This window comes from Mastigoproctus giganteus, chromosome 5, assembly GCF_048544385.1.
Source record: "Mastigoproctus giganteus isolate SK-2022 chromosome 5, ASM4854438v1, whole genome shotgun sequence".
In the NCBI taxonomy this organism is placed as follows: Eukaryota; Metazoa; Arthropoda; class Arachnida; order Uropygi; family Thelyphonidae; genus Mastigoproctus; species Mastigoproctus giganteus.
In genome coordinates this window covers 64,454,725-64,479,964 of record NC_143579.1, presented here as the reverse complement: position 1 = coordinate 64,479,964, position 25,240 = coordinate 64,454,725, and the positions used below count along the sequence as shown (strand labels likewise).

The 25,240-nt window shown below is 40.3% G+C and overlaps 1 protein-coding gene across 7 annotated transcripts in view; it reads left to right on the top strand.

Annotated features, from left to right (window-relative positions):
• Window positions 1-25,240, top strand: part of LOC150085455 (uncharacterized) — a 1,845,429-nt gene that overhangs the window by 1,372,455 nt on the left and 447,734 nt on the right. For all 7 annotated transcript variants that reach the window (XM_090374043.1, XM_090374041.1, XM_090374042.1 and 4 more), the window contains one exon: window positions 8,897-9,183. In XM_090374043.1, the coding sequence (XP_090230169.1) occupies window positions 8,897-9,183 (287 nt within the window). The remainder of the gene's footprint in view (window positions 1-8,896; window positions 9,184-25,240) is intronic.

The following is a 25,240-nucleotide window of genomic DNA, read 5'->3' as shown; positions in this document are numbered from 1 at the left end:
AAACCTTACTGTTCTTAATACTGGTGCACCCACTCACAACTACCAACTGGACAAACCTCTGCAATCGATCTATCAATATGTTCCCCAATTCTGTTTCCAATCATAGAATGGTCTGTTATGGATGCAATCAAGCCAACCATAAAATTTCTTGGACTTATTCTTGATAAAAAACTAACTTTTTTGGAACATATAAAACAACTAAGAACAAACTGTCTCAAGAAACTAAACATTTTGAGAGTCTTGTCCGCAACGACCTGTAGTGCAGATAGAGTTATTCTGTTGCGATTATACAGAGCCCTCATAAGATCTCGACTAGGCTATGGAGCCCCCGTGTATAACTCAGTCAAACCGAGTGCCCTGAGGTGGCTTGATCCAGTGACCACAGTGCTTTACGAACAGCATTAGGAGCATATCGCACCTCACCAGTCCACAGCCTATATGCAGTGGCTCATGAACCACCATTACAACTCCGGAGACAAAACTTGCTGTTATACTACGCTGCAAAGATAAATTCAATACCTGACCACCCGACATGGACAATCCTACATGAACCAAGTTTGGAAAACTTATATAGAGCACATTCAAATGCTAACAAACCAGCAGGCATATATTTAAGAGACCTAATCCAGCAACGTAATTTAAATCTCAACCAGATAGCAATTTCTCCTAAAATTCCATTTCCACCTTGGGATACCATTCAAACAATATGCGATCTCCATATGCATAAATGGAACAAGGATTCTCTACCTACACAAAATTTCCAACAATCATATGCAGCCTACAGAGACCAACATTGTAATTCTACCCTGATATACACAGATGGTTCCAAAACAGAAACCAAAGTAGGAATATCAGCCAAATTCCCGAATACCATCATTTCGAAACTACTTCCAGCCGAGTGCAGCATTTATACGGCAGAACTGGAGGCTATACAACTAGCCATGAACCGTATACGGCTAACCAACATTGCCAACAGTATAATATTTACAGATTCGTTCAATGCTCTGCAAGCCTTAAAGGATAACACCATAAATACCCATCCGACCTTATATAAAATACATAACATGAAAACTAACAAAGCGAAAGCAAAACATAAGTTTCTGCTGGGTTCCCAGACATGTAGGAATAGATGGCAATGAACGGGCAGACCAAGCAGCAAAACAAGCAGAAAGCCCAATCAACAATACCATAAAAATACCATACCTGGACTATAAAATTACAATTCGAAATAGTGGCGAAAAACAGTGGCAACAAAAATGGCAGAAACAGGCTGGTAACAAATTATTACAGATAAAACCGTTGTTACAATAATGGAAAACCAGTACAAGAACCAACAGACAAGAAGAAGTTATACTTAGCAGATTAAGAATAGGACACACCAATGTTACCCACTCCTATCTGCTCCGAGCCGAATCTCTGCCTCAGTGCTCTGACTGTCACACAATGAAAATGGTCCAACATATTCTACTTGACTGCCATAACTTTACACGAGATTACCTTTAAATCCTTAAAAGGAACGGACACATTTTCATTACGAACAATATCGTCAGATAAATCTAATATATCCGATGTCTTCCAGTTTCTGAAACGCATAAACTACTATAATTTGATATAAAAATCATAACAAAAGACATCATTGAATAAGCCATAAATCATAAGTTTGGTGCATTAAAGAAGCTGATGCACATCAGCATAGAAGCTGATGTGCCAGTAAAATATCCAATTCAACCAATCAAGCCAACTGGACAAACTTCTGCAATCGACCTCTCAATATGCTCCCCAGTACTGTTTTCAGTCATGGAATGATCTGTTATGAATGATCCCATGGGCACCGATCATTTCCCAAATATATGTAATATGCTAACTGCACAACCACCATTAGCGAACTCTGCCGGAAATGGAAATTCTCTCGTGCCAAATGGGTCAAATTTCAGTCAGCTATCACCCTGGATGAGGAAATTATATGGTTACACGCCATTGATGAAGTAACAGAATATATCACATCCCACTTGTTATTAGCAGCTAAAAACTCTATTCCATTAACGAATCCTACAGCCCGGTGCCATTTTCACTACTGGTGGAATGAAGAATGTACGAAAGCAATAAAATTAAAAATAATTTTTAATTATTTTTAATTAAATAATTAAAAATAATTATTTTTAATTATTTAATTATATAAATAAAAGTTAATCTCTAACTCTAAGAAACTAAGGGCAAGAGCACGTCTCATTCAAAAACAAGCCAAGAAGGATTCCGGGACTCGGTTTGCAGCAACTGTAAATAGAAACACTGACTGCAAATTAATATGGAAAAAAATTAGACAGCTTTCTGGAAAGTTTCCAACCATCCCTTCTACAATCCTTTCCTGGAATGGACGAGAATGCTCTGCTTCTCTGACTATAGTAAATGCCTTGGACAAAACCTTTCCTCAAGTCTCAGTGGCATCAAGCTATTCCCCGGAATTCCAGAAAATCAAAAACGTCACTGAACAGCGACCCATAAACTTTCGCACCTCTCTAATCTTACCATATAATCAGCCTCTTCAGTATTTGGAACTTCTACAAGCCTTTAGAACAGCACACAACAGTGCAGCAGGGCCCGATGGAATATATTACATCATGTTACAGCACCTTGATGACAAACAATTGCAGCTGCTGCTGTTATTTTATAATTGAATATTTATGGAAAACATCTATCCTACGTCTTGGCACCATGCCACAGTTTTTGCCTTTTTGAAACCCAGTAAAGATCTCTCCAGTCTTTTAGTTACCAGACAATTTCTCTTTCCAGTTACCTCGGTAAAATTCTTGACACAGTGATCCACAGATGACTCGTTTGGATAATTGAAGACCAAAATCTAATGAGTAATAGTCAACATGGCTTTCGCCAAAACAGGTCTGCATTAGATCTCATGATCGAGGCCGAATCTGCCATTTACAATGCCTTTGTGAGAAATAGACACCTTGTTATGGCTTCCATTGACAGAGAAGGCATTTGATACTACCTAGCATCACGGCATTCTTAGAGACCTACGAGGCAACCTACCTATATTCATTAAGAATTTTTTATGGAGTCGTTTTTATCAAGTACGATATTTTAACTCCCTTTCTACGAAATTCTTGCAGGAAGAAGGAGTTCCGCAAGGGTCTGTACTGGATGTTGTTGGGAATCAGAATGGTAAACTTCCTTGAACATATTAAATTCGTACTTAATACCTGCAGCCCTAGATGCCAAGCGAATTCGAGGTCAAGCATTTCTAGTGCGAATTAAATAGCAATCTTTCTCAGAGATAAAAGTTCTATTTAAGTTATATCGTTTTCTATCAGCAGTTCATTTATAAATCAGTTCTCCACTTTGAAAGTCTTACGTAAGAACAGAGAAAGGAAATTCACCTTTCTTTTTTGTTATACTATATATATATATTACATTCATTATTAACAACTAACCCTTATAACTGCATGGCCTTCTTGTGACACTGCTCCTGCCTCCCCATGGTGGGGTCGGAAACATGGGAGGGAAATTTAACCCACTATTGTAAAAAGGAGCTAACAATGGACTAGGACTATCCTGTTCTTGAGCAGCCTAGGCACTCATCTAGTAATGTCAGCGATGCTGACCATGAAATTGCATATGACAGAACAAAGACAAAAAGATTGCGGAAGGATTCAAGTTTGATACCGACAAGTCCTCTCCCAAAGAATTATACAAGAAGAAGGGGTCCCACAAGGCTCTGTTCTCAGTGCTACCTTATTCGCAATAAGAATAAATAACATGAACAAAACTATTCCCAACACAGTGAATTCTTACCTCTTTGCCTCTGATCTCAATATTTCTTGCAATTCACAAAACATGACTTTCATTGAGCGGCAGCTCCAAATTTCAATTAATAACATTCAGATATGGAATGCACAGAATGGTTATCGACTCTCTTGCTCAAATTCTAAAGCAATTCACTTTTGTAAAAAAAGGAAGATGCATCTAGATCCAGAGCTACACTTAACAAATCGGCCTATCTCAGTTGTGAACAGCATTCGTCTCCTTGGTCTTATTTTCGATAGCAAATTGAACTTTGTAGAATACGTTAAATATCTACGTACATCTTGCCAGAAAAAAAATGAACATACTCAGAATTATTTCTTCAACATCACGGGGTGCAGATCAATGCACGTTATTCATTTGTATAGAGCCCTAATCAGATCTCGCCTTGATTACGGTGCACCAGTATATAATTCTGCTAGGGAGAGCATGCTAGCACAGCTTGCCCCTATCCAACATTCTGCCCTGAGGATAGCTATAGGCGCTTATAGAACTTTGCCAATTCAAATTCTTTTCATTCAAGCTTATGAGCTTCCCCTAAACCTCAGGAGAAAGATGTTATTACTCAACTATACAACTGAAGTCCAAAGTCTACCTACCCACCCCTTTAGACCGATAATTAATGACCCCCAGTTTACTATGTACTATAGAAATAAACCCAGAGCAGTTCAGCCTACTGCTCTCAGATTTCAGGCATTATTACAAACTTGGAATATCAATTTTGACAAAATTCTTCAAGATCCAAACAGTCTGGATCCCCCGTGGTATTATCTTAAACCATCCATGACAGCTATTTCTTAAACTGAGAAAAGCACTCTCTTGTTAATGTCAACATACAACAACTGCACCTTGCCCACACACAAAATCATCTGTGTTTTACAAAAATATATACCGATGGGTCAAAATCTGAGAGTAGAGTAGGTGCCGCAGCCGTCTTCCCTCATAAAACTTTCTCTGTATCGCTTCCCAATGAATGCAGCAGCTATACAGCTGAATTATATGCCATCAAACTTGCAATAGAAAATATTCTCCATCTTTCCATCCTTAAAAGCATGATATATCTGGACTCCCAGAGTGTGCTTATAGCTTTACAGAATATTTCTTCTCAAACACATCCTTTAATAAAGTTCGTAAAATCCAAAAAGGTGCATCTCCAAGTACTCCAATGAATGGTCATTTTCTGCTGGATTCCAGGCCATGCTAGGATACCAGGAAACAAATGTGCGGACTATGCCACTAATCATCCACCCAACAGAGAATTATCACAGTATTTTGTTCCATATCTTGACTACAAAAGTAACATACGTAGAATATGTAGAGAACAATGGTGAAATCAATGGCAAGCCCAAATGCATAATAAACTCCACCAAATAAAATCTGAACCGCAATTGTGTGCCTCCAGTTTTCGTATAAACAGAAGGGAGGAAATAATCTTAACCAGAGCGCAAATTGGCCACAGTCATCTTACCCACCTTTATCTTCTCACAGGTATTGATTCTCCACAATGCATACAGTGCAACTCTTCACTTACAATGAAGCATATTCTTGTTGAATGTACTTTATACACCACCTACCAAGTCTCTTTTAGCTTTCTGCCAAACTTTAAAGAACCCTTGACAATCTGCCACATCATAGGTAACTACGCCAATATGCTGGAGTTCTTTCACTTTACGAAACAGATAAAATTATATGATCGTTTTTGAGTAATGGATCATTATTATTATTTTTTTTTATGTGAACCCCAAACACGAGATGTATTAGAATCTATAGTACTTAGTACCGTGCTTGGGTTGGAGGTTGAGAAGACGAAAGAAGATATTTGTTGACATTGGATTTGAACTTCTGTAGATTGTAATTTTCAGGAAAAACATACGAAGGAAGGTTTTTCCAGAAAACGGCAGTTGAATGAATAATTGAGGAAGATGAAAAGTTGGTTCTGTCGGTTTAAAGTTGGACAGTATTGGAAGTTGGCTAGTGGCAGCACGTCTTCGGACTGTTTTGAAAGAGAGAGCGGGAATTATAGAGGCCAATTCAGAAGAACAGTGCCCATGGAAATATCTGTAGAAGAGGCATTCAGCAGAAACATTACGTCTATGAGAAAGCGAGTGGAGAGACTCTGTTAGAGATGAATCATTAATTAACCTAACTGCCCTCTTCTGAATGGAATCAAGAAGCCTGAGAGAGGTTTTGGGGGCACCACCCCAAATGTGGGAAAAACATTCCACGGCAGGGCAGATTTGCAATTTATACAGAGTGAGCAGCTGTTTGGAAGAAAAGTAACGCCGAGAGCGAAAGACAAAACCAAGTTTCTTAGATGCAGAGGAAGCAATATTTGTAATGTGCTTGTGCCAAGAGAGATTAGAAGTCAGGGTAATCCCCAAAAGAGATATATCATTTTGCCTAGAAATCGGAGTGTCACTAAAGATAAGCATAGGAGCAGAAGAATCTTTTTTTTGAGATATAAGACAAGACTGAGTTTTAGAAGGGTTGAAATCAACTAAGTTGTCTTTGCCCCACTGGAGAATTACCTGAAAATCGGCATTTAAGGAATTGGTAGCAGATTTTCGAGAAGTTGAAGCTGATTGAGCAGGACAAGGCTTCTCAAAATGGAAAGTGGAATGCAATCTGCTATCATCGGCAAAACTATGGACAGGATTTTGAGTCAATGGAAGAAGGTCATTAATATACAAGAGGAAAAGAGTGGGGGAAAGAACTGAACCTTGGGGGACACCGGCATTAGTGGAGAAGTTAGAAGACAGAGAGCCATCTACCATCACCCTCAGTGAGCGATCAGAGAGAAAACTGGATAACCAATTACTAAAAACAGTTGGCAAACCATAAGATGGAAGCTTGTTTAGACCTTTATGTCAAACACAATTGAAAGCCTTTGAGATGTCAAGAGCAACTACTTGTGTTTCACCGAACCTTTCCATTGAATTAGTCCATAAATGGGTAACATAAGCCAGAATATCACCAGTGGATCGACACTGACGGGATCCATACTGGCGATTGTTGATCAGACTGAAGGTTTCTAGGTAGTTTAAGAGTTGGCGGTTAATTGATTTCTCCATTACTTTAGAAAGAGTAGAAGTAATTGCAATGGGATGATAATTGGATGTGAGGGATTTGTCACCATTTTTAGGAACTGGTTGGACATATGTTAATTTCGGAATAAGAAAGTGAAAAAAGGCAGCAAAGAATAGGAGTAAGTTCAGGAGCACAGGTTTTGAGAACAAGTGGAGAAATACCATCAGGACCTGGAGCTTTCTTAGCATCAAGATTCATCAAAATCCTTCTGATATCCTTTTGACGGAAGACCACAGGAGGCATTGAATGGAGCGTGTTGGGAATGGTGGGAGGTGTTTTACGAAGATCATTAATACATGAGCTGGAAGAAAAAATGGGATGCTAGCAGGTCAGCTTTATCCTTGGTTGAAGTGACAACAGAACCATCTGGTCTGGACAGAGGTGGGAGCAGAGATGGGCAAAAGTTGAGGCCAATAGCTTTGGCAAGAGACTAGAATGTTCGGCTACCATTAGGGCAAGAAGCAAGTTTTCTACTCTTAGCCTGTTCAAACTCTAGTTTGGACTGATTAATAACTGCTTTACAATTGTTGCGAGCTTTGGTGTAGGCAGAAAATTAAACTGAAGAATTAGAAACAAGCCAATTACGATATGTAACATTCTTCTCTTGAAGAGCCTTAGCACATTTATTGGAAAACCAAGGTTTATTTAAAGGACGAGATTTTAAAGTGGAGTGTGGGATAAAGGATTCCATTCCTGCAAGAATAATTTCACTTACACAATCTGAGCAAACATTGACATCAGAACTTTTGAAACAGTAATCCGACCAAGGAAAACAAGAAAAGAAGTCTCGCAGGTCATTCCGTTTTGCATTCTTGTAATGCCAAACAACACGAGGTTGGGAATAGCCATGAGATAAAGGTTCCATTGGAAAAGAGACAATCACCAAGTTGTGATCTGAAGTGCCTAAAGGACCTCTCACTTCGACCGTGTACTTAGAAGGGTTGTTTGTGAGGAAAAAATCAAGCATATTGGCTGTATGATTAGGATTGTCCAGTATTTTTGTAGGTAAATGAACTATCTGTGCTAGGTCATTAGTAATTGCAAAAGCCTCAGCGTCTCGACCTGCTGGGTCGGTGTGACTAGAAAACGGAAGCCAGCTGGAGTTGTGAACATTTAAAATCACCAAGGAAAATTACCTCACTGTTAGGAAAGTTGGACTGGAGAAAGTCAAGTTGCAAAGAGAGGAAGTCAAAGAGCTCCAAGTGATTAGTGGAGTTGGGAGAACGGTAGAGACAACAGATGAATTTGACACAATGAGGTAGAGAGATTTTAAGCCAGAGAAGATCAAAGAGAGGAGATTCCAAATTGCCTGTCTCTGACAGGGAATATCAGAACGGACATATGCACAAGTACCACCTTTGAGGCGAAAGGAATCATACAGCGAATAATTTGATCATCTGAGATGAGCAGTAGTTGAATCAACCGATAACTGAGATTCTGTCAGAAAAAGTACATGGGGTTTGGCAGACTGCAAGTGGAAATGGACATCGTTGAGATTAGAATTGAGACCACGTATATTTGTGAAATGAATTAGAAAGTGCTTGGGAGGTTTAGATCATAACAGTAACTATGCATTAGCATCATAACAGTCACTATATATTTGTAACATTCATAATGGCGATAGGTGCAATATGGCCTAAGTAGCCCTTGCACTAAAAAAAACAAAACAAACATAAATAATATTTTATTTAATATACTTAGTCAGTGACTGCAAAAATATTCTGTTGATATAATTCCATGCTCAAGGTCTTTTTTGTAAACTAAAAGCTGTCGGGAAACTATTTTTGCAGAAAAGAATAATAAAGTTGAAATAATGAGCTTTTTGTTATTAACTGATATATTAGGGAACTGTATTGTTTTTATTGTAAATGTGATATTAGAACTTTCAAATTTGAGCTGTAAATAATTACCAAATACTGTCATCATTATTAATTCAGACTTTGTATGGGGTGCATTATTTAAATATAATTATTTTATTTATTTTTTCCTGCAGTTTAATGATGCTTGGACTTCTCTAAATACATGGTTGGATGAAGCAGAACAAACATTGGGGAGTCTTACTCACATTGGTAATGATCCACAAAAAATCAAAAAAATGTTAAGTAAACACAAGGAATTTCAACGAACATTAGGATCTAAGCAAACTACTTTCGATGGAACAATGAAAGTTGGACGCAATCTGAAGGAGAAATGTCCTAAATCTGATGTTCCTATTTTGCAAGGAATGGTGGATGAATTAAAGAGTAAATGGAATAGAGTTTGTTCAAAATCTGTTGATAGGTGAGTACACAAATATTTCATTTTAGTTGAGAAATAAAATAAATAATAACATGGATATATATTTCATTAGAAAACAATGTTTTGTTATTCATCAGTTTGTTTAAAATCATGGTATAATCATGATATTAGAATTAGCATTAGTAGAGGCATACGATGCAAAAAAGCAAGCTCTTATGCAGTATCAGCCAGAAAACAACAAAAGAAACCATTCCTATTTCACCCCTTCGTTCGTTCCAAATACCTGTCTAGATCAGCCTTAAATTTATTTAGGCTATCCACTTCCACAACAAAAGATGGAAGTCTGTTCCACCAAGGCCCCAGGTGCCAAGGGATTTTTGTGATCAAGTGTCTTTGCCAGTGAATTTGCACTCTCTTGATTAAATAAAATCGTCTTCTTTATTTACAGCGTTACACTAACAATCAATTAAATAAGCTTCAGTAAAGATATCAAAGAACAGGCAGGATTTAGACCCGGGCGAGGATGCTGTGATCAAATCTTTGCCATTCGTCAGCTGATGGAGGAGAGGATCCGGTGTGGACAGCGAACCGTCATTGTTTTCATTGACTTTAAGTCTGCTTTCGACTGTGTCCACCGACCTGCCTTATGGAAACTACTAGAGGTTGAACATGTACCTCGAAAAGTCATCACACTCCTCCAAACTGCATACAATGGTTTAACCAGCCAGGTGCGCATCCAGAACGATTTATCTGAGGAATTTACCATCCAAACTGGAGTCCGCCAAGGGGATGTAGCCTCCCCGTTGCTTTTCAACATCGTGGTCGACGCCATTATGAGGCAAGCATTCAGAAACAGACAGGGCATACAATATGACAAGGATCACTATGTGACTGACCTGATGTTTGCTGATGATAGTGCTATCCTTGCCGGTAACGACGCTGAAGCCATGGACATCCTCTACGACATTGCCCGGCCATACGGTTTGAAGATCAATGCTGGTAAGACAAAGGCCCTGACAACAGATGGGTCGCAAGCCACCATCTATCTCGAAGGCGTCCAGATCGAGCAAGTGCAGGACTTTAAATACCTTGGGTCGCTGGTCCAGGAGAAGAAAGTTGCATCCACCATGGAAATCCACAGCAGAATTGGACAGGCGGCCACTACGTTCGCCTCGCTCAAATGGTGTCTGTGGAAGAGGACCAACATTTCCACAAAGACTAAAATCCGACTCTTCCGGACTTTGATCCTGCCCATTCTTCTTTACGGATCAGAAACATGGATTTGTCTCAAGTTAGATTTGAACAAACTTGAGGTATTCCAAATGCGATGCCTGCGGCAGATCTTGGGCATCTCTCTTCGCGACCGCATCACTAATGATACCATCCGCGCCAGATGCCAACAGCAACCAACCATTGCCGACCAAATCCAGAAGCGAAGGCTTAGATGGTTTGGCCACGTATGTAGAATGGGCACAAACAGAATACCATCCACACTCCTTTGGAGACAACGACCCACCCAATGGAGCATCCAACGGACCGCGCCTAGGAAAACGTGGGCCAAGCAAGTGGAAAATGACTTGAAGAGCCGACGTCTCGACCTTAACCAGGCCAGGACTGACGCCATGGATTGTAAGGTATGGGAGAACATCACAGAGCAAGTCCGAAACCCTGCGGCACTTACAGCAGCATACTGGTTGCGTGGCCAACCGCCTCCCCCAGCTGCCAGCTAAGGACCGAAGAAGAAGAAGAAGAAGAAATATCACTTTACTTGAACAGGAGGAAAAGTAACCTTCTTTCTTTTTTCTTTTTATTTTGCATATTACTATTAACCTACTACCACTTGGTCACAAAGGTGGCACTGCTCCTGCCTCCATGTGGTGGGGCCGGTAACCTGGAGGGGAAAAGGTCTCCCTTCCAGGGCGAAATGGAGCAAGAAGTCCATAAAACCCAGAAAAACACTGGGTGCATAGAATAAACCTTGACAAGGCAAGAACAAGAGGAGTCTGGTTCTGTCACAACAAAACGTCAAAAGACTGACGTAGGCAGATTCCGGACTCCAACTTTCTCAATTATTCATTCAACTCAAGAACAACCAGTTGGAAAAGTCTCTCCATTTCTAGTGCAGAAATGCCTAGAAAGCACAATAGTTACTCCCAAGACAGTTCATCGTCTAAGATCAGGAGACCTACTAGTTGAAGTTGCCACTGCTCGAGCAACTACAAAAACTGGAAACTTTTGGTGGAACTTCTATCACTGTTTCACCCCACATTTCCCTGAACACGTCAAGAGGTGTCATCACCGAATGGGACCTCATGAACGTGTCAGACAAAGAACTAAAACAAGAATTACACGACCAAGGAATCTTTAATGTCAGAAGAAGAATTATGACAAAGAAAGATGGCATACTGGTTCCTACACGGAACATAATACTTACTTTTGACAACCCCAAGCCACCAACAGTGATAAAAGCAGGCTACTTAACTGCTGAGTTAAACCGTACATCCCGAACCCATTACACTGCTATAAGTGCCAGAAGTTTGGGTACTCACAGACAGTCTGCAGAGGAGTAGCTGCCTCTGCCACGTGTGGATCAACTGAACACATTAGTACTGACTGCACAGCCACAAGACCAATCTGTCTTAACTGTAAAGAAGCACACCCAGCATATTCCAAGAATTTTGTACCGCTGTATCTTTTTTTTCACGCTTCCAAAGCGTGAAAAAAAGATACAGCGGTCCAAAACTGAACATAACAGAACCTACCAAGAGGCTAAAAAATCCCTACCGGTTCCAAATACTAATAAGCCCACTTATGCACAAATAACCACAAAACACATATCAATTTCTACCCAAACGGAGGTAACTATACCACCAAGTAAATCAATAGCTGAATGGGCAAAGTCACTGTTGTCCCCAGTACCAAGACACCAAACGAAAAACAAACAAAGCAAAGCCATAAATACGCCAATCTCAGTACAACCTGATGGCATTCAACAGAATACCACAGTATCTACTACTACTCCTGACTCAAACCAAACAGAATACATGGACTCAGAAGACAATTTAAATCACGACGAACAGGTTCTAGAACTGTTCACCACTGAGGATATGGATCCAGGGAAACCTTATTTCCCAAAGAAGGGGAAAGGTAAACTTGAACGAGGCAAATCTTCTGTCCCTCGAAAAGAAGTCGAGGGTTCCACTAAACCCAAATAATGCTTACTTTCTTACAGTGGAATTGCAGACGCTATCATAGTAATTTGTCTGACATCCGAGATCTCCTTTCACAATATTGACCATATTACCTTTTGCTTACAGGAAACCAATCTCACACCAAATATAAATGTTTCCCTTCGGAAATACATAATACATCGTCAAGATCGTGTTGCACAAAATCCGAACAATCCAGCCCATGGAGGAGTAGCACTGATCATCAACTCCCAGATACCCTCAAAGCCACTCCTGCTAAAAACAAATCTTGAGGCAGTTGCTACACGAGTCAGTATTAACTTTGATTTAACCATAGTGTCATTATACTGGCCACCTAACCAAAATATAAGCTATGCCGACTTAGAAGAATTAGTGATACAACTTCCCAAGCCCTACCGTATCTTAGGAGACCTCAACAGTCGCCATCCGCTGTGGAGAAACCATAATCTGGACAAGCGTGGACAAACCATTGAAAAACTACTTGATCAACAGAATCTGATAACTCTCAATAATGGGGCTCACACCTATACACATCTTCCGACAGGATCTACATCAGCTATTGATGTCTCTCTATGCACAGCAACCATATATCCTCTATTTGGATGGATTATTCACAGCAATCCACTGGGCAGTGATCATTATCCTGTGATATGTCGCATTGACACAAGCATTCCCGGCCCCGGGTGCCAAGCGTATTTCGAGGCCAAGCGATATTTTTGCGATATATAGAGAGCTCTTGTAAAGTGATTGAAGTTATTTCCTTTTAAGTTCCTACATTTCTATCAACAGCTTTTCTTTAAAACTAGTTCTATACTTGAAAACCACTAGTTAGAACACAGAAAGGAAACACACCTTTCTTTTTCCTATATTTCTTGTTCTATTAATCAACTAACACTTCAACCGCTTGGCCTCCGAGCGGCACTGCTCCTGCCTCCCCATGGCGGGGCCGGAAATCTGGGGGAAAAGTTCTCCCCCAGGGCTAAAAGGAGCAACGATGGATAAAAGTGACTATCCACCTCTAGAGCCTTCAAACTCAAGGCTACATAAACCAAACGATGAAGACCTGAATCAACCAAAAAGGCTCCGAAGGGAAGTGCAGTGCAATGAAATGCCAAACTTTCTGGTCATACACTCTCTCTCCAACCAACCAGTCGGAAAATTATCACCATTCGTCATCCAAAGATTTCTGGAATCGATTGCTGGAACACCAAAAATGGTTAAACGACTGCAATCCGGAGACCTATTAATTGAAACAGCCAACTCCAAACATTCCGAGTGGCTGCTCAAAACAACGACATTCGGTGGCCTGCCAGTATCCATTACTCCACACAACACCTTAAATTCCTCGAAAGGCGTTATAACTGAATGGGACCTACTTACAATATCAGAAGAGGAATTAGTTCAAGAACTGAGTAATCAAAAAGTAACCAACGCCAAACGCATAATGACTAAAAAAGATGGAAATCTCGTCCCAACTAGGTCAATCATTTTAACCTTTAGTACCCCAGATTTGCCATCCTCAGTAAAAGCTGGCTATTTAAACTGCCGAATTCGGGCTTATATTCCTAATCCCATTCGTTGTTTTAAATGTCAAAAATATGGACATTCCCAACAAGCATGCAGAGGAGAAGCTATTTGTCCTATATGTGGTTCCAAGGAACATACACAAGCAGACTGTTCAGCATCAAGTCCCATTTGCCCCAACTGCAAAGAAAGTCACCCAGCATTTTCAAAATCCTGTGAAATGTGGAAAACAGGAAAAAAAATTCAAAAATATAAAATTGAACACAAAGTCACATACCCTGAGGCACGTAGACAGGTTATGTTGACCATGCCCAGTCGTTCTTATGCATCTCACACTCGAAGCGTTATTACAACAGCAGTACAAACAGATGTATCAATACCCCCCAGCACATCTATGGCTAATTGGGTTAAAAATACATTATCAAATTCAGGAAAAGACACACAAACTAAAACCAGTGAATCGACCAACACTTCAATCACCATCCCAACTGATACTCGGACACTCTCGCATGATAAAGAAAAATTAAAAACTACCAAAGAAAACAAGAAACCTGAATCATCCACCAATAGTATGGAAGTCGACGTACACTCAGATCTTGAAGAACCCATACTAGAACTCCATGCAAATGACACTATGGATACTGGGCGCCGCAGCTTCCCAAAAAAAGACCGTTAAAAGTGCTCAAACAAAAAACAGTCTGATGAATCATCCTCAACTAAACCTAAATGAACCACAGTATCTTACAATGGAATTGCAGAGGTTTTCGTCGCAACACTGAAGATATTAAATACCTAATTAACCGATTTTCTCCAGCTGCCTTCTGTCTACAGGAAACTTACCTGACCTCACAAATTTCTCCTTCGATAAAGAACTATTGCCTTTATCGAAGAGATCGAAATACCGCTAATGCTGCCCATGGTGGTGTAGCAATCCTAGTAAACTCGAAGATCCCAACTAGGCATATCACACTCCAAACTGAAATTGAAGCTGTTGCTGTTCGCATAACTCTCCATAATGCAATAACACTTGTCTCAATGAGATGGAAAACAGAGAAAAAAATTATGCAATATAAAGTCGAAAATAAAGTTAGTTATCAGGAAGCAAGAAAATTAGTTGCACCCATTATACATAACCGTACCTATGCCAGTATCGCAAAAAAATATCAGACAATAGCCACGCAAACTGATGTTACCATTCCACATAACATATCAATCTCCGACTGGGCTCGAGCTGTCCTCTCTCAGCAAGAGTCCAATACCCTGAAGCACTCAGACCAAGCCAGTAATACGCCTCTTAAAATTCCAGCAAAATCTCCTCCTCCACCAGTGATTGCTACTACTACTACTTCAAATAATCTTAATTCATCTACAAAAAAGGTTATTCAGGACACATCGATGCATTCAGAGTATTCTCCCAAACAGGAAGATCCGGTTCTGGAAATATTTGCAGAAGAAGAAGATATGGACACAGGTCGCCCTACATTTCCAAAAAGAGACAAACCAAAGCCAGAACGCCATAAGACATCCACGTCAGGTACAGCTTCTTCTTCTAAATTCAAGTAATGCCTAACATCTTGCAATGGAATTGCAGAGGCTTTCGTGGCAACATTGACGACATTCATTACTTAATTAACCGCTACTCTCCAGTTGGTTTCTGCCTGCAAGAAACCTATTTAACTCCTCAAATTTCCATTTCCATAAAAAACTACTCAATCTATCGACTAGATCGGAATACATCCAATTCTGCTCGAGGTGGTGTAGCTATCTTAATTAACACAAGGATTCCAGCTAGGCAAATCACTCTCCAAACCCAAATCGAAGCTGTCGCTGTGCGTCTGATTAGTCAGACTGCTTTAACTCTAGTCTCAGTTTATCTCCCACCAAATCATACTTACTCTTATAATGATCTTAAAGAACTTTTATTACAGCTCCCCTCCCCTATCTGCCTGCTAGGGGATTTCAATGGCCACCACCCTTTATGGGGATCAACTAAATTAGACCGACGCGGCCGACTGATCGAAACTTTACTGGATAAAGAAAACCTCACTCTTCTTAACAGTGGTTCGCACACCCATATACAGTTACCTAATGGACAGACTTCTGCCATTGACCTATCGATTTGCTCCCCAATACTGTTTTCAGTCATGCAATGGTCCGCTCTGGATAATCCCATGGGCAGCGACCATTTTCCAATTGTTTGTAATCTGATGACTACACAACCACCATTAGACGAACCCTGCAGGAAATGGAAATTTTCTAAAGCTAATTGGGACAAATTTCAATCAGCAATCACATTGGATAAAAAAATTATACAACTACATCCCATAGATGAAGTTACCGACTATATCACTTCCTGCCTTTTATTTGCAGCTAAAAGCTCAATTCCAATATCAAATTCAAAGACTCGACGCCATTTCAACTGTTGGTGGAATGAGGAATGCACAAAAGCGAAGAAAGAACAAAATAAAGCATGGAATTTATTTCGGCGAACTCCAACTACAGTTAATCTTATTCAATACAAGAAACTAAAGGCAAAAGCTCGTCTCATTCAAAGACAAGCCAAGAAAGATTCTTGGACTCGGTTTGCATCCACTATCAATAGAAACACGAACCCACGATTAATATGGAAGAAAATTAGGCAGCTTTCCGGGAAGTTTCCAACTGTACCTTCTCCAATTCTCTCCTGCAATGGTCTAAACGTTTCTGCTCCTCTGGATATAGCAAATGCCTTAGGCAAAACTTTTGCTGACGTCTCAGCTGCTTCCACCTACTCTCCGGAATTTCAGAAAACTAAGAACACCGCAGAACAGAGACACATCAACTTTCGAACTTCACTGCTACTTCCATATAACCAGCCACTCCAAAAATGTGAACTTATGCAAGCCATCAGAACAACGCGCAACAGTGCCGCTGGGCCAGATGGGATATATTATGTTATGTTACAGCACCTTGATGAGGAAAACTTACAAATGCTGCTAGCCTTTTTTAACCGAATCTTCCTGGGAAATGTTTATCCCACTTCTTGGCACCATGCTACAGTTTTGGCCTTCTTGAAACCTGGAAAAGACCCCTCCAATCCTAATAGTTACAGACCAATATCTCTGTCCAGTTGCCTCGGTAAAATTCTTGAAAAAATGATCCACAGTCGACTCGCTTGGATCATTGAAAGCGAACACCTACTAAGTAATAGTCAGCATGGCTTTCGCCAAAACAGGTCCTCCTTTGATCTGATGATCAAGGCTGAATCCGAAATTCGCAATGCCTTTGTTAAAAACGAACACCTAGTTATGGTCTCCATAGATATAGAGAAGGCATTCGATACCACCTGGCGTTATGGAATTCTCCGTGACCTCCATAACCATGGTCTCCGTGGCAACCTGCCTATATTTATTAAGAACTTCCTCAAGAGCAGATCTTTCCAGGTGCGATATCAAAATTCCCTTTCTACTACATTCTTGCAAGAAGAAGGAGTACCACAAGGGTCAGTTTTGAGTGCGACCCTCTTTGCCCTCAGAATTGATTCTATCACAAAAGAACTTCCAAATACTGTAAAGGCGTACCTTTACGCTGACGATCTCTCTCTTTCTTGCCATTCACAGAATATGAGATCTATTGAAAGGCAATTGCAGATATCTCTCAATAAAGTACAAAAGTGGGCTGAGTGCAATGGATATCGTCTTTCCCAACAAAAAACAGTTGCGATCCACTTTTGCAATCAACGCAAACTGCATACGGATCCTGAACTTCGGATATCAAATACCACCATTCCGATTGCCAGCAATATCAGATTCTTGGGACTAATCCTGGACAGTAAGCTGAATTTCTTTGAGCATGTTAAATTGTTACGTACTACCTGTCTCAAAAAGATCAACATGCTAAGAGCTTTATCTGCCCATTCTTGGGGAGCAGACCGTACAACTTTGTTGCTCTTATATAGAGCATTGATCAGATCCCTTTTAGATTATGGTGCTCCAGTTTATGATTCTGCCCGAAAGAGTGTACTACGCTGGCTAGATCCTATTCAACATAATGCACTGCGGATTGCAATTGGTGCGTATAGGACATCTCCAACTCATAGTCTATACATTGAAGCTCATGAGCCCCCTCTGCATCTCCGCAGAAAAATGCTGTTACTTAAATATGCAGCCAAAATACAGACTTGCTCTTTGCATCCTATTCAGCCCTACCTTTTTAATCAACCACTAATTAATCTCTATAGAAATAAACCAGGTAAAATCCGACCAGCTGGCCTACGGCTTCTTGAAATATCACAGAACTGGAATGTTGCTCTCCACAATAGGCAACAGATAGAGAATTACTGTCATCCTCCGTGGACATCGTTTCCTCAACTAACTTGTGATACTTATTTTCTACAATGGGGAAAGAATCGCCTACCGACACTGAATGTGCAACAACTCCATGCTAGCCATCTTCAAAGCTGTGCTGACTTCTTGCCGGTATATACGGATGGTTCCAAATCTCTTTCAACTGTTGGCGCAGCAGCAGTGTTTCCCTCTGCTATCATATCAGCTTCTCTTCCACCTGAGTATACCAACTTTTCAGCAGAACTGTATGCAATACAATTAGCCCTAGAAAATTTGACTCTACATCCATCTGAAAAATATATAGTTTACACTGACTCTCTCAGCTCAATTAGAGCAATGCAGAATCCCTCTCAACAGAATCACCATATTTTAATTAAAATCAGGAGTTTACTATTGCAAATTGACAACCGTCAACAACTAGTGAAGTTTTGCTGGATTCCGGCACATTCAGGCATAAAAGGAAATGAACTAGCTGATATATCTGCTAAAAATCCATCAACCTTAGACTTAACCTCTGCCTTCATTCCAGCATCTGATTATAATATCATAATTCAAACAGCATACCATGCACAGTGGACAGCGCTATGGCATAAAGAAACAAATAACAAACTTTTTCAATTGAAACAGGACCCAAAATTATGGCACTCATGCACTCAGACAGTTCGGCGAGAAGAAGTGGTACTCGCACGGATAAGAATAGGGCATACCCATCTGACTCACCTCCATTTACTTACCGGCAATGATCCTCCACAGTGTTCACACTGCTCTGAACATCTAACAGTCAAACATATTTTGATTGACTGTCCACACTATCAACCACATCGTACTTCAACACTTCAAAATCTGGCTAATATTCAAGAACCGCTGACACTACATCATATCATAGGAGAGGAGGCAAATATTAAGGAACTTTTCTGCTTTCTGAAACAAATTAGAGTGTATAATCTTTTATGAATAGCTCTCAGAACTGAAATGAATTTGAATTGTTACGTTCTTTATTATTTTCTGATATAACTACGAATAGGCGCACTATAGCCATAGCAGCTAATGCGCCAATAAACAACCATACCACACACACACACACACTTGTCTCAATCTACCTACCACCAAACCGTATTTACTCTTTAAAAGATCTTGAAGACCTCTTTATACAGATACCTCCACCTCTCTGTATATTAGGGGACTTTAACGGGCACCACCCATTATGGGGCTCTCCTAAATTGGATAGACGGGGCCGATTAATTGAAAGCTTTTTAGAGGCACTAAATTTCAGTATACTCAATACTGGTGCACCGACACACGTACAGCTCCCAGCAGGACACACTTCAGCACTAGATCTCTCGATTTGTTCACCAGTACTAGTCCCAACCATAGAGTGGTATGTAATAAATGATCCCATGGGCAGTGACCACTTCCCAATAGTATGCAACTTTCTGAAAGCAAAGACTCCATCAATTCCGCCCTGCAGAAAGTGGAAATTTGTCCGAGCAGACTGGGCAAAATTTCAATCATCAATCGATCTTGATGAAGAAAAAATCCGCCTCCAACATATTGATGAAGTGACAGAATACATCACGTCGCATCTTCTAAATGTGGCTAAGAACACAATACCACTATCAAATCCTCCGGGCCGAAAGCATCATAATTACTGGTGGAATGACAAATGCACCACAGCAAAGAGAGAAAAAAATAAAGCCTGGAATTTGTTTCGGCAATGTCCGAGCACAGTGAATCTCATTAATTACAAGAAATTAAGGGCAAAAGCACGCTTCATACAAAAGCAAGCAAAGAAAGAATCCTGGATCCGTTTTGCCTCAAGTTTTCACAGAAATACTGATTCCAAAATAATATGGAAAAAAATTAGACAGCTGTCTGGTAAGTTTCCTACCATACCTTCTCCAATTCTCTCTTGGAATGGGAAAGATCTCTCTAATCCAGTAGATATAGCTAATGCTTTGGGCAATACTTTTGCCAAAATCTCAGCAGCAACAGCCTATCCTACCTCATTCCAAAGAATTAAAAACACTGAAGAAAAACATGGTATTCACTTCAAAACTGCCCGTCTTCTCCCATATAACAAACCTCTGCAATATTCTGAACTTTTACATGTCATTAAAACCGCCCGAAATGGTGCTGCCGGGCCAGATGGGATTTATTATATCATGATACAACATCTTGATGACAAAGCTTTGCGCTGCCTCCTGGTCTTTTACAATCGCATTTTTTTAGAAAATGTTTTTCCAGCTACTTGGCATCACTCTACAGTTTTGGCTTTCCTGAAACCTGGAAAAGATCCATCCAACCCCAATAGCTATAGACCAATATCTCTCTCAAGCTGCCTCAGCAAAATTCTTGAGAAAATTATCCACAGAAGACTCGTCTGGATTATTGAGTCGGAACAGCTAATGAGCCATAACCAATATGGCTTCCGTCAAAACAGGTCATGCTTAGATCTTATGGTCAAGGCTGAATTTGCCATACGTAATGCTTTTGTCAAACGTGAACATCTAGTAATGGTTTCAATAGACATAGAGAAGGCTTTTGATACCACCTGGCGGTATGGTATACTTAGTGATCTTTACCTTCTCGGACTACGAGGCAACCTTCCTATATTTATTCAAAACTTCTTACATACTAGATCATTTCAAGTTCAATACCAACATGCCCTTTCCACAACTTTCATCCAGGAAGAAGGTGTTCCACAGGGATCAGTACTGAGTGCCACTCTTTTTGCTCTGAGAATAGATTCTATCACTAAGCAGCTTCCAAATACAGTTGAGACTTACCTTTATGCAGATGACCTTTCGATCTCCTGTCATTCTCAAAACATGAGGTCTATTGAAAGACAGCTTCAGATAGCACTTAATAAAATTCAACAATGGGCGAGCCTCAATGGTTATCGGCTCTCACAGCAGAAAACAGTTGCCATCCACTTCTGTAGACAACGCAAACTTCATCCAGATCCCGAACTTCAAATTCCTAACATCGTTGTCCCAGTCACCAGCAACATCAGATTTCTTGGATTAATCCTAGACAACAAGTTAAATTTCCTAGAACATATTAAAAATGTACGGACCTCATGTCTAAAGAAGTTAAACATACTCAGAGCTTTATCTGCCCAAACGTGGGGTGCAGATCGTAACTCGCTTCTTCGTTTATACAGGGCATTAATCAGATCCCGTCTCGATTATGGTGCTCCAATCTATGATTCTGCCAGAAAGAGCGCATTACGCTGGCTTGATCCAATTCAGCACAGTGCTTTGAGAATTGCAACTGGTGCATTCAGAACGTCGCCAGCACATAGTCTCTACATTGATGCTCACGAGCCCCCACTAACTTTACGCAGGAAATCACTGTTACTCAAATATGCTGTCAAGATACAAAGTTGTGCCTCTCATCCCGTTCAGTCATACCTTTTCAACCCACCATTAGAAATCCTATACAGAAACAAACCTAGTATAGTAAAGCCAGCTGGTCTTCGCCTTCTTGAATTGATGCAAGTTTGGAATATTTCCATCCATTCCGTAAAGCAAGTGGCAACTTATACTCAGCCACCATGGGCTCCTCCTCCTCTTCCAACCTGTGACACTTACCTCTGTCAATGGAGAAAGAATACTTTGCAAGCATCAAATGTCAACCAAATTCATGCAGTTCACACTCAAAGATATACTGATTTCTCCCCAATTTATACAGATGGCTCTAAATCTAATTCAAATGTTGGAGCAGCTGCAGTGTTTCCGAATACAACTGTATCAGTTTCCCTTCCATCAGAATTTAGTATATTTTCTGCTGAATTATATGCAATTAAACTAGCTTTAGAAAATCTCTATTCTGACAGTTCCTTAAAATCAGTTATTTACACTGATTCACTCAGCTCAATCATGTCATTATGTAATTCCTCAGATAAAGTTCACCCTGTTCTTGATGAAATCAGAAGCTTATTACTGCAAATTAAAGAACGCAACCAACTGGTTACTTTTTGCTGGATTCCAGCCCATTCCGGTATTTTAGGCAATGAACTGGCTGATAAAGCTGCAAAAAACCCAACTACATTTGATTTAACCAATATCCCTGTTCCAGCATCAGATTATGCACTAACCGTTCATGCTGCTTGCCTATCACAGTGGACAGCACTCTGGCACTCTCAGACTAATAATAAACTCTTTCAGTTTAAACATGATCCAAAAATTTGGCGCTCCAGTATCCGTACATCGAGACAAGAAGAAGTAGTCCTTTCAAGGGCAAGAATAGGACATACACATCTGACCCACCTTCATTTACTCACAGGAGATGACCCACCACAATGTACACATTGTTCTAATAATTTGACTGTAAAACATATTCTTATTGACTGCCCCTATTATAAACAAGCCAGAACTTCATCCTTGATATCATTGGTTAACCTTAATAAACCAGTAACTCTTGAAAATCTCATTGGTGATAAGGCAAATATTTCCGAATTTTTTGACTTTCTCCGGCAAACTGGGCTTTTCATTTATTTCTGATTTCAGATTTTCTTTTGATCTAGGGAAAACTTATGTTTTAATATAATAAGTGAATAGGCACATTATAGCCTTAGCAGCTTATGTGCCATTAAGCCTCCAGAACAACAACAACAACAAGCATTCCCCACTTTATCGGATCCCCAAATGGAACTTTTCCAAAGCTGAATGGGATGTGTACAAGCAGCTAGCAATACTAGAAGAAAACCAGATCCAACAAAAATCCATAAACCTGGCAGCAGAATACATATCTAATCAAATACTGCAGGCACAGACAAAGCAATTCCAAAACAATCCACAAAAATAATAGCCAACTCAAAAGTGTGGTGGAATGATGAATGTAGTGCAGCTAAAAAAAACAGAAGAACAAAGCATGGAATATCTTCAGGAAGTTCCCAACAACAGAAAATCTCATCCGCTTTAAAAAGGCAAGAGCAAAGGCAAAACGAGTCAGGCAGACTAGCATAAGGGAAGCATGGAGACACTTCGCTTCCACAACCACAAGCACGACAAAAACTCAAACAATATGGGCAAAAATACAGCGGATGTACGCAAAACACCCAAGCTTCAACTGTCTCATGATCACTGTCAATGGCCATGATATCACAAAACCAGAGGAGATTGCAAACACCCTGGGTAGATCTTTCATGAAAATATCAGCTGCGACATCATACTCGCAATATTTTCAGGCACACAAAGCACAAGCTGAAAAAAACCGTATCAGTTTTGAATCAGCATCAATTTCTGCGTACAGTCTCCCTTTCATAATGTCAATGTTGCATCATGCTCTATCGTCTACTAAACTCAATGCAGCAGGGCCAGATGGAATCCACTACATCGTGATAGCAAAACTCACAAAACCAGCTCTCAAGACTGTTACTCCTCTATAACAGAATATTCAAAGAAAACACGTTCCCCCGACAAATGGCATCATGCGTACATTCTGGCTTTTCCAAAACCAGGCAAAGACCCTACAAAACCGCAACGTTATTGACCTATTGCACTCACTAGCTGTATGAGCAAGGTCATGGAAAAAATGGTCAACGCCTGAGTAACCTGGTTTCTAGCTCAAAATGATCTCCTAAATCCTGTGCAATGTGGTTTCCGGGAAGGTAGATCCACTCTTGACCTTTTGATCAAGACAGAAATAAACATCGTGATGCCTTTGTCCGAAAAGAACATCTTGCAATGGTCTTCTTTGACATCGAAAAAGCTTTTGACACTTCTTGGAGATATGGTATTACGTGAACCCTATACGATCTGGGATTTCGCGGACCCCTACCACAGTTTATCAGAAACTTCCTGCACTGCCACTCATTTCAAGTTAGAGTTCACAACCACTTATCTTCAAAATTCATCCAAGAAGGAGTACCACAAGGATCAGTGTTAAGTGCCACTCTCTTTAGTATAATAATGAATTCAATAACACATGACCTACCACAAACAATATCCACTACCCTGTATGCTGATGACTTCAGTATCGCCTGCCATTTGCCTAACATGCGAATGATAGAAAGACAGTTGCAATGTGCCATCAACAAAATAGCTAAATGGTCCCAAAAAAATAGATTTCGTCTTTCACACCAAAAAACAGTTGGGATACACTTCTGTAGGAAGCGTAACCTACACCAACATCCGGAACTTAGACTAGAAAATCAAGTCATACCAGTTGTCCCTAGTGTCCGCTTTCTGGGTGTGATATTAGACCAAAAACTCACTTTCCTTGATCATATAAAAACACTCCGGATTAAATGTCTTAAAAAGCTTAACATTTTAAGAGTTCTGTCAGGCACAACGTGGGGAGCCGACCGTTACACGCTGCTACATCTCTACCGTGCATTAATACGGTCACGTCTGGACTATGGTTCTGTCGCGTATAGCTCTGCTAGACTAAGCGCTTTACGTTGGTTTGACCCTGTACACCACAGCGCTCTTCATCTTGCACTGGGGGCGTACCGTACATCACCGGTTCAGAGCCTATATGTCGAAGCACATGAAACACCCTTGCAGCTACGCAGACAAATGCTTTTATTAAATTATGCTGCAAAACTCAAAGGGCATCCAAACCACCCCACTTGGAATGGTGTTTTTTATCCTAAATGGGAAAACCTTTATAGAGCTTACCCATCTATAAACCCACCAACTGGGATACGTCTTCGCTCACTACAAGCTGACTGGCAAATTGACCTGAGTAAGATACAGCCCACTGCTTCTCATACAGTCCCACCTTGGACATACTATATACCACCGTGCGACTTTTTATTGACAACCTGGGGAAAACACACCTTATCCCAACAGAACATACTGCAAATGTACGCCTCACTAAGAACCCAGCACGGCCAGTACACACCAATTTACACAGATTGATCTAAAACTGAAAAGCATGTTGGTGCAGCAGCAGTATTTCCTTAACATCACTATGTCCAAAAAATTCCCCACTGAATGTAGAAACTATACTGCAGAACACTGTGCTATCCACCTAGCCTTAAACTGCACACTCTTAAGAACTAGGCTGCACAGCGTTATTTATACCGACTCC